Source organism: Cottoperca gobio, chromosome 16 (genome assembly GCF_900634415.1).
Source record: "Cottoperca gobio chromosome 16, fCotGob3.1, whole genome shotgun sequence".
Lineage (NCBI taxonomy): Eukaryota > Metazoa > Chordata > Actinopteri > Perciformes > Bovichtidae > Cottoperca > Cottoperca gobio.
The window spans coordinates 16685317-16701297 of NC_041370.1; the positions used below are offsets into that span (position 1 = coordinate 16685317).

General features: G+C 39.7%; 2 protein-coding genes across 4 annotated transcripts in view; one reads left to right on the top strand and one right to left on the bottom strand.

The window, feature by feature from the left end:
• dnah5 (dynein, axonemal, heavy chain 5) overlaps nucleotides 1–3279 on the bottom strand; it is an 87581-nt gene extending 84302 nt beyond the window's left edge. The window contains exon 1 of the mRNA XM_029450763.1: nucleotides 3187–3279. Within this exon, the coding sequence (XP_029306623.1) occupies nucleotides 3187–3276 (90 nt within the window). The 5' untranslated portion in view covers nucleotides 3277–3279. The remainder of the gene's footprint in view (nucleotides 1–3186) is intronic.
• Nucleotides 3280–5105: 1826 nt separating this feature from the next.
• Nucleotides 5106–15981, top strand: part of triob (trio Rho guanine nucleotide exchange factor b) — a 103962-nt gene continuing 93086 nt past the window's right edge. For all 3 annotated transcript variants that reach the window (XM_029450782.1, XM_029450784.1, XM_029450785.1), the window contains exon 1: nucleotides 5106–5327. In XM_029450782.1, coding sequence (XP_029306642.1) covers nucleotides 5258–5327 — 70 coding nt within the window. In that variant the 5' untranslated portion in view covers nucleotides 5106–5257. The remainder of the gene's footprint in view (nucleotides 5328–15981) is intronic.

The following is a 15981-nucleotide window of genomic DNA, read 5'->3' on the forward strand; positions in this document are numbered from 1 at the left end:
AAACATGACTTTTTTTTTTCTCAGAGCTGCAGTAAAACAGTTCAGATTTTTCAGGTGAAACAGGTGTTTCAAATAATTTCACTTTGGTCTATCAGAAGAAAGTAGATTGAAAAAAAAGTGGAACTTCTTCACTGGTTGCCGTATATCTTTCCAATAAATCTAACAGGCTGTTGTCAGATACAATTATTGGGTATTGCTCCTTGTGGGAAGCCTGCATAACCTGCAGCACACTAAGACATTTCCAAATAGACTTTCATATAGAATAATCTTTGCAAGCTTTTCCCTTGCTTCAGCCTTCTTGAACTTTTCTAACAGTCACAATTTGATACAAACTCATCAGTTGTTTACTGAGTCCTGACACATGAATGTTGAATTACGTTTGGCCAAAGTAGATAGCCTAGTTACCTGTAACTTCAGAAGTCTTGGGTCACCTTACCTTGTTTTGATAGTCTGGTTTAAAATGCAGCATTGTCGGCCTTTTAGTCTGACACTTCTTTTCAGGTCATTCCACCCTCTTAATTGGCTTTGCTTTTCATGACATTAGAGATTTACAGCTTCCAACAAAGACGACAAGACAGGGAACAAGCGGCTTTGCTAAAGCATGTGAGCAATCAGCGTTCTTATTAGCCAAGTGAATAAGGTTACTGCCCTGAAATTATAAGAGTGGTTCTCGTAAACGGGGACTGCTTTCTAGATAATGCGGTGTTGGATGACCATCTGTCTGTAAGGTAATTATCAAGGTCCTGCTCTCACCTTACACGTTCATTACAACAATGGGATGGAGAGACAGGGATGAGGGTGAGGGGGGTGGAAAGGTTGTTGATATATTCACACACACACACACACACACACACACACACACACACACACACGCACACACACACACAGTAGAAACAAATTTCCATTTGCTTTTACTGTGGTGTCAAGCCGATGAGACGCACAGCTCTCTCCATATAGATCTGACTGATGGTTTGATATAGAAGAAATGATTGCGAAGCTTTGCATTTAAAAGCAGTTGGGTCATCAATTTTTCACTATGCCATGAATGATTTTCTAAGTTGAACTGGCTGGTTTTGAGCTGCCATGAAACGGGAGAGTGGCTGTAAATTATAAATGAGGGGTTGGTGAGATCTGAAAGAAAAAGACAGGGAGAGGGAGCATGACATAGAAAGGTCCACTGTTATGCCAGAGGATGCTCACACTGACTCAAACATGGAGAGAGCTTAAACAAATCTGTTTTAAAACTACACCAGGTTGCAGCACAACATGTCTCAGCAGCAGAAACAGCTCTGAGGACTCTGCATTTTGACCTGCATGGTTTCTCACAGACATTGTTATCTATTTGCTTCAAATCACTTGTGGCTACAATTACAACATACAATCCAATTATCCAACAAGTATCATTGTTTTATATAGCCATTATTTTACTTAAAGTATATTACTAGAAAGACAAGCAGAGACTGTAGAAAGTGTCTAATGTCCACAGAGAAATGTGCAGTAAATTCAGGATTAGCTGTGCTCTGGGTCCATCCCATGTGAAAGGCAGTTTTAGATAATAATAATAATAATAATAATAATAATAATAATAATAATAATAATAATAATAATAATAATAATAATAATAATAATAATAGGGAGGTGTTTAAACTGTCTGGATACAAATTTAACTGCATTAGCATCTAGAAGGAATTTGCATGTGGAGACATATTGTCTCTTTCATTGTGGTAAGGGTTACATTAAAACGAGAGTGAATTTGTTCAATTTGAATAAAGAAATTGGCCCCTACAGTATGTAGTCAATGGAACAAATCCACAGAGTCAAAGTGCTGTGGCTTCCAGTTGTTGCATAAATAGTGCAATATTTTTTATGTATATATGTTTTACATTATGTTCTAGGCCTGGAGTTATACAGAATCATACAAGCTGTAAACAGACATTACAAAATAAAAATAAAGACATTTCATAACTCACAAACCAAATTCTAATTAATTAACACCCTAACTAAATTAGCGACAGATAAACAAATTATTCTAATAATGGTGACTATTTTTATAATGGCATTAATAAAGAGTACTAGATGTAAAACATCTTTGTGGAACACCATCCAGCCTTCTGAGGCTAATCTAACATCACAGCTACTATACAATGCCATCTAGTGGACGGAGGCTCACAATGCAATCAACACATAGTGCAGCAGGTTGTGCTCTACCTATTTACCTACCTATCTACCTCTTACCTACTGCTGTGCCAGTAATAGTGTAGTGGTTCTCAGAGCAATTATCAGGGCTCGGGGGGTTCTTGAGGAGTAAATGAAGTGCCAATTCATTCCATCACTCCTTTTTTCACATATAGAGAGGGAAATTCTGATGTGAGAGTAAACGTGTTTTACTTTCCTAACTTGTGTCATCCTATTTTAAATGAACTACATCTAGCTGTGCTAAATAACTAGCTTTGTATGGTAATGAATCCAAGGCCAATGTTAAAATGTATTAATTCAACATTTTGAGAACTTGAAAGTGATAGAAAGCCATTTTGAACCAGACTGGGTTTTTGAATACATCTCTATCTTATTATTTCTAGGATTTCCAGTTTTGTGTATTGTGCACAAAAGTAAAAAGCAACAATCTCATTGGTTACAGATATAAGGCATTTTACATTACAGTTTGAACAAATGCTAATCAGTGACAAAACAATACAAATATATATACCTGGGCTTGCAAGAAGGAAGACATTAAGATCTGTGTTTGCATGTACAGTATGACTGCAAATGTGCCAGCTGAATGAATACAACACTGTTTAAATTTAGATTGGCAACTGTGCACAACTAAAGGAAAAAAAAAAAACAAGCCTCACCTAGTGATATTAAGAGTGATATTTTACAAATAAAACAAACATAATAACCATATGCCGATGTGACAAATCCATTCTCAGCCCATTAAGAACAAAAACAAAACAAAAAAACACAAAAGATAAATGGCTTTTATAGTAGATCTAATACCTAAAAGAAGGCTACCGCACTCAGAGCTCTCTCTAGGACACATGGAAAAGAAAGGTCTGTTATAATGATTAGTATTTCTAATATTTGAATTCATTCCCTCTGTTTGTGGGGAAACTCACAGAGGATTTCCCTCATAAACTTATATTTCCAAAAAGTGTCACGCTGTCATGATTGCCAAATTCAGATTACCTGCATCTCCTTGAGTGACTCCGCTGGGGCAGAAGGTTGGGTGGGTCTGTTCCTGTAGCTGACTTTGGCGAGTCGAGAGCTGAAGGACATGGCTACAACATTCCTTCACAGAAATGTCTCCTCTATTACCAGTCTTTATATCCCCCTGCTTCATCCGGGTCAAGTATCCTACATTGTTTATTTAGGGGACACTTTTCCGAGATTTCTTTCCCTGGTTAAAGCGCCTGACCGGCCTTCCACACATTCTTCAGGCGGAGATAGTGCAGCCTATGTTGTTAGAGGTTTCCATGGTAACGAGGCAATTTGTAAAAGGGGTAAACAGGGTAGTGGGCTGGTCCCGAATGAAATGTAGACAATTCATTGGCTATTTATTTTTTCCACCGAAGTTTTTCAAAATACAAACCAAACCGTAATTGCGTGAGCATTTAAAGTACAGAAAGACAGCTAGAGGACCACCAACACAGGCCATGAAATCAGTTCCAGCTGTTGGAGCAGGAAGACAGATTTAAGGGCAAGTCACTTTTGGTTAGGAACTACTTGTTTTGTTGAACTGAGAAGACGGAAACATATGTGCCATTTTTGTAGGCCCACTTGTCTGATAAAGTCCAACTGCTCGTTCTTATGTGTTGTTTCAAGTCGACAATACTAGCAAGATATATAGGTTAGCCAGTCAAATATGCTAGTTCTCACTAAGGTCGTGAGATTGCCTGTGTAGTTTTAAGTCGTTACACGGCAACAGTAGCGTAAGGCTATATCCAAACTTTAGAACCACATTGGTTTGCGTGTGTTTTAGTTGTTTGTTTTTATTTATAAGGGTGAGTAACTCCAAAAAAGGACAGACGCATATTATTCCAAGGTATGCGTTATACTTAAAAACCACGAGCGGTTATAGGCGTTATGAAGTAACCGCTAGGGCCAATCTATTCCAGGTGTGCCTGCTGATTGTTCAGCTGCATCAATCATACTGATGATGTCACAGGCATAAAGTGTTCGTAGCCGAAACTTCAATCTAATAAGCAATGAGGGACATTTACTTATGTATGAATTTCAATTTATTTAAATCCGTTTCATGTATTATTATGTAGCCCTTTATGTAAAGTAAGCGAGGCAAACTGAAGTCAGCGTAATAGGCCACTCTTTACCTGCAATTTGTGAAGGCAACCCCTAGATGGCAGCAGTGCATTGTCCCTACTTAAAGGAAACTGCAGCTGTCAGGGAGAACTGGGTTAGATTTGTGGGGCAAATGACCTCATACTGTAGCATCATCTTCGTCACTACGAGATGAAGAGAGCATTAAACACTCTTTCTCCTCGTATCCACTAAAATATGATTAGTCACATGCGAAAACGACATATTACCCTTGTGAACGACTTATAATTGTAGGCCTACAGTAGGCCATAACTATTGGGAAACTAAATAATGCAACAGCAGAACTCAATGACCTCAGGGGAATATTAAACTCACGTTTCTGCAATAATTCAGATAGGGGCCTATATAATAAGGTTACATATAAGAACTACTACACTTATACTGCTACTACTATTAGCCTACGCCTATAATACAACAACACATGATGTGTGTCGATATGACATCTCCCATAACATCTGGGCTTGAGCTATTAAGGCATAAAATCCTGAAGAATGACTCCCACGCAGCCCGCATCAGCACCGCAGTCGGTGACGCTGGGTGCTGCTGATGTGCTGTGGCGCACACTAAATTTGGGTGGCGCACAATGCACCAAAACCCCCCGAAAAGGAATCCCAGGATATCCCACCCCCACCGACCACTCCTAACGGAATAGCCCTCCTCCCTCAGTCCTCCTCCCCTCCTCTTTTACCTCCGCCTCCCCTCACGTCCCAACTCGGGAGCGCCGCCGATCGGTCGCCAGGATTTTCCCTTCTCGGCCAAAATGGAGGAGGAGGTCTCTCGCTCAATGAAGGGAGCACAGATTGTATGACCGGATCTGCTTCAATGAAAGGCGTTAGGATCCGCTTTTGCCGATAAATAATTATCGCAACAATAAAACCATTCGAGGATAACTATCGCTATTTCCGCACAAGCGACCACAGCCATGAGTGCAGGAGAGGGACTGGATGAGGCTGCGAAGGACGCGGCAGACATAGCGGCGTTTTTCAAATCCGGTAAGTCGGGAAGGGGCGAGTCTGGCTCTGGGGGAGCTACAGTAGAGCTGTCGGTGTGATCACTGGTGGTCTGCCACATTGTTGCCAAAAAATGACAAAAAGCACTGACGGGTTTCATGGGCGAGATGCGTACTGCGCGTCGGATGTGCTGGAGAGATGCGCACAGCTTGTAATTATTTACAACATATAAGTCTACTGACTTGTCATCCTGCATCCTTTGATGACAACTGCTTAAATAACACCTCCTGAAATATGTGCGTTTGATTATTAAGCAGTGACCCCATTTTGGGTTGGACCAAGTAGGCTACAAGGTGTGGATGGTTACAGCTCGACCAGTCTTTTCGGGCTTTACGAGTATTTCGACGTTAGTTTACATCTATCATGATTTGAGTCGAACGTTTTGTGATTTATTTTCTGTCTTTAGAATCGTGTAGATTGAACAATCTTGTAAGCGAAGGTGGGATCATGCATCACTTTTAACCCAGGTCTCTCACATCTGATGCACAGATAGAGGCTAGGCCATGGATGCACGTATGGGCAATAGGTTGCACTCAACGCACTGGGCCCGTCTGATATGATGGCATCATGCTAACAAATAAGGAGAGGCCTGTCTACCTTATCACTCTGCATCCAAAACATAAACACCCCATATAGGGGGCTGCACTGGTGCCTGATATCAGCCATATAATAACACAGGGGGACTTTTGTATTGTACTTTGTTGTGATGGTGCTTGTGAGAAACATTATTATTTGAGGTATAGTTGTAGGTGCAAGGTATGATTTAAATACTTGAGCATTCTTACTCTAAAGATAATAATCATTTATCAGGTATAGTCACATTACTGGTTTTGTAACATTATGCTGTATTTACCATTCCTATAGAAAAGTACGTTTGTTTTCTGAAATATTGCTACTTCTTGATAAGGTATATCATAAGCTGTTTCCCCATCAACCTGTGGTCTATTTGGACTTTTTCAAACCTGTATAACAAGCATTTCTAAGAGTTTGACAACTTTAGGTCTGAGACTGGGTTTAGATAAGATACTTTGTTCCTATACTAGCCAACACCCTCCTAGATATTTAGCCACCATCAATTCCCTACTTGTTCTATACTTGTAAAATACATCTTTAACCCAATCTGACACAGGCATTAGAAGGGCAGGGAGTGCTGTTACAGCCTTTGGAAGGTACATTTAAAGCAAAAGTCCAGTGTTTTGAAATATGTCGCCACCATTAGAGGGACCACCTCTGATACACACCAGAAGAAGCAGCTGTCTCTCTCTCTCTCAGCTGTTTCTCTCTGTGACACCTGGTGCCTGGGGGTCTGCTGTTTTCTGGCTCCGCTGATTGCACACATGCAGGAACACACACACAGGCAGCATTTGCACATGTCTACTAAAGTGCATATTAATCAATAAATGTAGCCGGCGTGCTTGCATGTGCATACAGACTATACATCATACTTTTTTAAACTTCTTTAAATCACATACTTTCTCCTATAAATTGCCACTGCCAGTCAGACTGTTAGGAATGTTGTCAAAGTGGATTGTATTCAAAATGTTGCAGTCTCTGTTACGGTTGGTTGGATGCCTTCCAATGTATTTTCCTATAGCTGTGTTGTATCAGGCTGGAAAGTTGGCTCACAATGAAGTTGGACTGCTTGGATGTTTATATAGCGGCAAATGCAGTTCATACAGTATTCATGATGAAGACAGAAATAGGTTATGGCCTCAGGAAACTTTTATAAGATACCTTTAAGCTTGGAAAACAGTTTCTGGACTGTAAAATGGATGTGAATAATGTCAAATAACTGCATGTCTCCAGCTCAGAATAGAGCAAACTGATTTAAAGGTTCCTACTATTCTTGTTTGATTCATGTGGTAGATTCCATGCCACTCTAGTGGCACACAAAGCTGGACATATTGGAAAGAGGATCAAAATAAAAATCAAACATGGTATGATATGTTAGTCATTCATTCACATACTCACTATTTATCCCAGTCTTTCCTATAGCTTTACTGTGAAGGAACAGTAGTAATGGCCATCCCGCTCCCTGTAGCCCCTTCAGCAGGCGCCCTAATTGCTGCCAGCTTGTTGCATGTTGAAATCTTGGCACACAGCTGCTCATCCTAGTTGATCCCAAGCACTTTATTTCTGGGCCTCTGTGTATGTGTATATGTGAGTGTGTTTTGTTTGGCTGGGGCTCTGGATGCACGTTGGTGTCCTAGTTAGTAAGTGAAGGCTAGAATATGTCAGACTGTTGGACTGAACTAGACCTAAAGTGACTGACTGTCTCTCTGAGCTGCTTTGATCACTATGGCTAAGGGGCTGACTTAGTGAGAGTCTAACTTACTGACTGGCTTCATAACTGAATGTGAGGCTGTCGCTACAAAGCTGGCTGACTGTTTGGATGATTAAACTGAGATTTCCATCAAAGCACCAAGTGTTTCAAAGTCCTCGTTTTAGATCCTGAACTAGTCTTTAATTTCTTCACCCAAATCGATGATATTCTCATCGGCCCTTAAAAATACTTGATGTTCCTCTCTTTGCTTGATTATTTTCAGTGAGCAGATGGAGCTCCATTTCTCAGTCCCACACTGATGCTGTGGCTCACAGCTCAGCTGCTGAGTCACTCTCCCAGGTTGCTCATGCTTCGACTTAAAGTCCAATCCCAGAATAATTACAACTGCTCAAAGATGTGTAATATTAAACTGCTTTTTTCTTTTTTACATTTTGAACCTTTATCATCCCGTCATGCTCAGCTTTCCAGGCATAGCACTCCAGCTTTGCTAGTTTTTGTCAAAACAACCCTTTTAAAGCAAGGAGACACAATTACACTCTCCGTAACTATATTTAGTTGTTTATAAATAGCATAATAAGTTGACTCTTAGACAAATAAAATCTGATTCTGTTTTTAGTACGGTTGATGATAGTATCCCTTTGTTTCCTGTTTGGATTACAGATTTAGACTTAAATGAAGTATTCTTCAAAGGGAGGCATCTCAGCCCAATATATACATCTGTATATACTGCTGATTCCTTTCAGCCCATGCACGTTAGCAGCATGCCCTCAACTAGAAATATTGGGTCATCTGCAAGTCGCTCATGACTACAGAACTACAGAACAGATAAGAGTTTTATTAGGATGAGTTTGGAAGTTGTGATATTTTGTTGTTAAATATCTTTCAGTAGTACTGAAACATGCTGAAAGAAGCTCACAACAGAAACTGTGTACAGGGTACACTAAACAGTGATGTTGTTGCCGTTTGTAGATTATACAGTTATTGAACTTGGATATCCATCAGTGATGTTGGAAAAAAGTGTAGGTATGTTTTGCTTATTTTAACATTGTGATGGCATGACTCTGATATTAGTGCAGATATCTGCATTAGGTTGCATATTATATCATGCAATCACAATGACGGACAGCAGACTTAAATAACTTTATAAACCACAAAACAAGGCTTTTGTTTGAAGTTTCTCTATTTGCAGCGCTTTTTCCTAATGCTGCCAATGTGTCGTCAAATTCAATGTTTTCGTGTGTAAATTGTTTCTAAATGTTGCGCATTTGTTGTAAAATTGGTGAAGATTTTTCTTAATATTTGTATTTTGTATATCTTTTCTTAATTTGGAGTGCGTTAAGCTTTCAGGGCTACTACAATGCTACTGTAATGTCCCCTCTAAATTGTAGACTTAAATAAAAAATGTGCACAGATTTATTTAGAGTGTGCATGACCAATTAATCGTATGCTGATCTGTGTCTGTCCCCTGTAGGACCTCATATCTAGGACACTCCTTTGAGGTAATCAAACACCTAAATTTCGTGTTCTCTGTTCAAAATGGCCGAAGGCGTGACACTTGCATCACTGGCAATGTGAAAACAGAGCCATTTGCTCCACATTAATAAAATCCTGTGGTCATGGTGACACCTAAGTGATGCATTGCAACTGCCACTGTCAATTATATTGGAGCACTATGGACAGAGCCATCTTGGCAAAACCAAAAATAACATTTGCACGATAATATAACTGTTACAAGGTATTAATTCATAGATGGTCTCTTGAGTGGTGTGTAATGACATTATTGGACCTGTGCAATATCATTATTGTACAGAACTGCACTATGAAACTCAATTGACAGAAAAGCAGCCAGATGTAGTGTATGCTGGAATAAGATTAAATAACTGTCTGAACAACTTTCATAAGAGCCGTAGCCCCAGTCATAACTGCTCCAGTCATAAGACAGTGATCATCAGTCATGGAGTATAGGGCTTAGGGTTGTTGCAAAGATCTACTGTTTAGGAAAACTGTGCAACTATAAGCCAGTTTCACACAGTGCTGTGTAAAACTGGCTTCTAGTGTACTCATTATTAATGCAGACATGCTTTTAACTATACATGTATGAGTGTCTTTGCAGTCTGCAGTGTTAAATAATATATTTTTTATACCAGAAGAATAATTGATAGGCAGGAGCATAAGTGATTACCTCTGCTTTGTCATTGTAGTTCTGTTGAGAATAATTATGAAAGACTTGTATTGCACGGACCGGTTGTAAAACCCCCTATGCTTTAAAATTGTTTGACTTTGTACTCGAGCACAATTTAGACTGACAGCAAATTGAAGCAAAAAACAAACCGCTAAATAAACACCGATACTGTTTGTGGCATTCTTAATTTAATAGCTTGTCATTCAGTGCATCTTGCATTGAGGACAGGAACACAACATTAGCATCAACAATGGCAGTGTCAGTATTGACAACGCAGTGAGGCATTTCCCTCTGTGCCCAAGGTGAACCCACTGACCTGTGCTTGTGCAGTCTGAAATGAGAGCCAAATCACTGAGCAGCGATTCCTCATTTTTTCTTCTAGCACAGTCATAGTCGATGAAAGCATAATGGCCTAATGTTATCTTGCATACTCAAGCAGAAATCGTATATAATCATGTAGATGAGGAAGAGAACTTCATGCAGTATGCATCTTAAAGTGTATAATGTACAGTAGACCGTGCTGATAGAGAGAAAGAGGGGTAAAAGTGAAGGCAAAGACAAATGTGCACTGACAGGCAGAGGAAAGACAGAGAGGTGAAGTCAAGAAAGTATATGAAAATAAAGAATGGAGGGAAAAAAAAGTGAGATTCATAAAGAGAGGACATGACATACTTAGAGGGACAAACAAGCCTTCACTCATCAAATTATAGAGCTGAGGCTTGGGTGGAGCACACCCTGCAAAATGTAGGCTACTCTGCTCTCCATGAGGCTGAAACCTTACGGTTGAATCCAGGGGCAGCCTAATTGGCAGTTGGTCAGAGTTAAAGACTATAAGCTTAGATTGGCATTGCCTGTACTGCTAAATCGCCTGGGCCCGCATGCACAGTCGACTATCTCACATATTCAATTCAAGGAAAAATTAAGGTCTAGCTTGAAAGACATGTGAATCTATATAGTTATTGTAAAATAGATTTACAACAGTTAAGCGGTCTTCACATTATAGTAAATGTTCTCTGCACTCACCACGAGGTAGGGTGCAGAGCTTTGCGGTTAAGGCAGCTGATTAGTTTTGTTTCTATGGTTACGTCCCATGCTTGCTTGTGCTGCTTCAGACAGCTGTTATCTCATTGGTTGCGCTTTGAAAGATCAGTGGCAATCAAGGTCAATGTGGAAATAATTAGATCTTTGAGCGCAGCGCTCAGTGGCAATTGTGAGCGGTGCGCTTCCGCCTAGTCGTGCGGCACCGCTCTCTCCATTGAAAAACAACAGCAGAGCAGAGCTGTCTTTCCACTGAACATGTAAAATCAGCCTAATGCTCATGATATGACGGATACAAATATTTAATTCCCGCATAGCAATTTCTGCATCGGCAACAAAGCTAAACTGAAAGTGCCACAGCAATCAGGCAAAAACCTTTGGATTCTATTAGTCACTATTTTGGTTCACCATTGTAAGTAATACTTCTTCAACCACTCCAATACATCAGTATGTCTCAATATGACACAAAGTAACAAAATAAAACAATGCCATTGTTTGTATGTGTTAAAAATTATTTAAAATCAAAAGATTCCCAAACTCTGCAAATCCAACAAAACATAACTACAGTAGATATCATCATGACACTCATTGGCCACAAGTGGTTTGCTTTCAAAATAATAGTGCTACCTGCCAAATACAGGGGCACAAAATAAGCAAAAAGGAATATTTCATAACATGCAAAAGTTCTTTTGGCACATATTGTGCTTCATTTTGTGTTTTGTTATTTTTTTTATTTTGTGTCCCCGTACTTTTACAACACTTCAATAAAACTGTGATATATATATATATATATATAGCCCCACACTTTAAAATGTTTTCCTTTTTTCAAAATGGATATATAAAATGACTAAATTCAATCTTCATCAACCACATCCAATACACATAATAACTCACTCAACATAAGCAATAACATCTATATCTATATTCTATATATGAAAGCCAGTTAACTGTGCAAATAAACAGATCCAGCAACGTCATCTCTAACAAAATAAACCAATGTTCATCTTCAAACTCTCTTAAGTTTATATAAAAAGCCTGCTGTATGCTCCCAATAAGGACCACATGTTGGGATGCTTCTTATAGCCCCTTCCTCTCTTAGTGTTTATTGGAGGGTTTTATGGAGAAGACAATCAAGAAGGTAGCCCGGTGAGGCAATTACCTTTTTTACAGCCAGACCATGCTGATCGATCTCATCAGAGACTCTCGACCTTTACAAGGGAGTTGTAATACACTTTACGGACATGTAACCCCCCTGCATCTCACCAAATTATTGATTGTTTTATAATGTCATGTACATCTATATCAGGGGTCACTTTGACGACACAAAGAAGGACCAGGTTTTCTTTTTCTAGTTTTTCTTTAGCTTGTCATACATTTTCTGGACAGTTTGAACTTAATATCAAGACACATCTGATCTTAACTTCATATGATGCATTCGAGACCTCAGTGGAAAATATGCAGATTAATCATCATACCTTATTAGATCTATGTTGCATTCTTCTGCATTGTGCATTATGCTAACAGGGATCTTTCACATTATATAATGTAAAGTGATAAACATAAAAGTATTCAGGACCGTTAATTATATCACAGAGAACTAACCAAAGTAGTAAAATGGTCACTGCTGATGAAGATATTTTTTTCCTGCCAGCATATTTGGGATCAGTTGATTACACATGATAAACATGAAAGATATTGTCTGGTAGCCTTGTGTCGATAATCAGGAATTCCAATAGGTTGATAATGTGTTTGTAGGATGGGAAATGTAGCCTGTGGGACAGCCTCATTACTTCACACACACATGCACAGAGGTATAAATCACTACATCCCACCCATGTCGCCTGGGGCTCTGGAAGCAAGGAAGAGGGGGGATGGAGAAATCGACGAGGGATGGAGGCATAGGAGGATTGCAGGTCATAAAAATAGGATGTGGGCTGGTCTGTGTGTCTCCTGCAAATCCCCCATCTGATGATAAGAGAGAAACCTCTAGTCAGTCAACTGCAGACTCCCTCTCATTCTATTTTTCATTCCTTTCATCGCCTCCTCCACTTCTCTCCCACACAGCCTTCCATCATTACCTCATACCTTCCCTCTCAGGGTTGCCATATATTCAAATGATCATCTTGTTTCGTAATATCTGGTCTCCTGTTTGTGATGCTCACCACAATGCATGTCTTCCTTCTCTTGTACATTTAGTGAATGAGACATCATTATTACATTTTAATAACAGCCTACCAAAGAGATGCGCATCACATTAAAGTGGCAATAGATAACCTTTTTGCTTTAACTTTATTATATTATTAAGTAAATGTTGATTGCACAATGTGATGGCTGTAGAATAATGACACCATCTGCGTTTTTAGGATGCAATTCGGTCTGCCTCTGGGTCGTGACTCCATTTCACAATAAAAGCCCTAGACATGTACACTGCATCACTTTCTACCAGAGATCATTTCCATTAGAGGCTCAACAAAATATATTTTAGTAGCTATCCCCAGGTACCGGAACAACCGGGGTAACGTTAACTGTGGAAACTCTACCTGGGAAAGAAGAAGGCGAAGAGGGAGCGTGATACAAAGCGTTCTTTCTACTAAACTAGATCAGTAAGTTACAAAACCTGCATTCTTATCAATACCACCGTGTGTTTTACTCTGCCTTTATCATAGCACTGAGATCGAGATCTCCTATTTCATTGCAATTGTTTCTTACTTTGGACAGGAGCCATGTTGTTTATATGAAAACCAATGGACAGAAAATATGTTATCACTGTCTCCAATGCACAGTTTGTTTTTAAAACAAAAGCAGTGCATCCTGTGTTGGTAGCTCGAGAGGAAAACGGAAAGAGATCCAACATCAACATGAACAATATTACCACTTGAAAACACTAGGGGTTCAAGTTTCCACTTGAAAGAAAACCACAGCATAAATTGTCTTAGGTGTCTACACTTTGGCATAAATCCTAAAAGGAGAGTGCTGAGTTCACCATTATCCCAAACAAAGCAAAGCATTTCACAGTGTTGCAGCATGTCAGCTTTTGTAAGCAAAATAGTTTTTAGCATTGCTGGAGACCATTGTATAAACATATTAATTCACAAAATGTTTGCAAGGATTCCTCCACATTCCTAAATATTCCTTCCTCGAGCTTGCTCCTCTCTCCTTGTGCCCCTTCAGCAGATGTTTCAATCCTCTCCGTCTTTCACAGTTCCTCCCCTATCTCCTCTCCCTTTCCCTACAGCTTAAACTAAGGAAGCATCTGGATCTGGTATCTGAAGTTGCAAGCCTCCCACGATGCTTTGTGCCTCCCTTTGAAAAAGCAGCCACAAACTCATGAGGCCATGCCCCCCTTGAGTTCTGAGACACTTCCTTTTTTAAGAACTTCTTCTTAAGAGAGAGGTGCAGTCTCAGTAAGTCAAGTGTCAAGATGTGTATTATTTTTTCATTCATAAAGTCGGTTAGTGAGTGAGAACAGGTCATGGACTTCCTTCTCAATTGTGCGTTAGTTTCATACTTGATAGTGTAGCAACAACTTCCAATAATTTATATTCTCTCAGCCACACTTGCACATGTCCATCTGCATCTTTGAAACTTCAGATACCGGACACTTGCGCTTCACTGCATAACTAATGGCATGTTTTACTTTTTTAGCATACGAGCCAAGGTCTTCAGTCAGTATGAAAGCAAAAGAAATTGAATAAAGCAGAGCATGGACTCAGCTTGGGTAAAATCAAAGCACAGCCTGCAGTGTGCGTGTGTTTGCATACATGTGTGAGCTTGTGTGCTGCCTGAGACTGCTTGTCTTCTGTCAACAGCTGTGCTCAGTCTGTCCAACAGGAACTGTGTAGTCTCTCTTTCTCTCACAAAAACACACACACTTTAACATTCCCTTTGCTTTGAAGACAAGAGCAGCCTCTGATCCCTGTCGCGTGAACAGCGCCAACCCAGTGCTCTTCTGGCTTAGGAGTGCTAAACTGCCGCTTGGCCTCTCTGGCTTCGGATAAAATAGATTGAGGATCAAACTTTACATCCCATCCTACTGCATTGGTTTGCAGAAGTACTTACCGTTACCTTGGCACTGATTTAGAAGAAATACTGCCAATTGTGTTGTACTGTCTAAATGTTGTTTATGTTTTTGGTTTAGTACTCACAAATCAAGCTCTGGCTAAAACATGTTGCCAATAAAACACTGAATATTTGCAAATCAAAGAAATGAAAATCAATTTGATATTTCACACTTCACAACTGTAAGATGTACCTGTGAACCAAAGTGCACAGTTTCACTTCACTTTGAAGGAACAGGCCTTTACTTCTTCTCTCTCTTCCTCATAAAAAAACCTCCTTCCAAATCATCCTCCCTAAAGGGGCATTCCACTGTTTTCCACCTATGAACATCAGATTCCTCATGATGAACCGGTATTGAAACTGCAAGTTTGTTATCCTCATGGGGTAAATGCAATTCAGATGAGTTTTTGGAGAATGCTTCGTAGTTATTGTTTCCTTTCAAACTTCTTTACAACTTAATCTTGATCATGGCTTCAAGTGAAAGCTCTGTCACTTGTCTTTGACCTGGTGTTTTTTTTCCTGTTACCCTATTTGGTGGAATATCACTTCTGCCATCTCTCCTCCACAGGCTCCCTCCTGTCCTATTAGCATGTTGCCACCTAATCCCTGCCTGGCAGCATATACTGACCATGATTTCTCCAGACAATATCTAGTCACTATCCACTGTAAGGATGGTTTAATACAAACACAAATGATGTTCAGAATATCTGAATTTGAAACTTATTTCAGACACATTCAAACAATAAATAGATGCCAAACATAAGTAAAGCCTCAAAGACGTTGTTAGAGGATGAACATTCTTCACTGGACCAAACACTTTCTCCATACAACACTGTATAAAATGAAACATACAGTGTATGAACAGGTGCTTACTGTAATCCTTGTTAGGCAGCAGCATATGCCAGGCTGTTCTTTTTAGAAAGGCAGCCAGGAGAAGTCAGAGCAAAGAAGAGCTAAGCTGCCCCTGTTCCTCATTCCCCGCCTCTCTATTATCTCTTGCCACTATATTGTCCTACTGATGAGTGACCCAGAAAAAAAGTTTGTCAGTCTGCTGCCAGATACAAGATGCATGT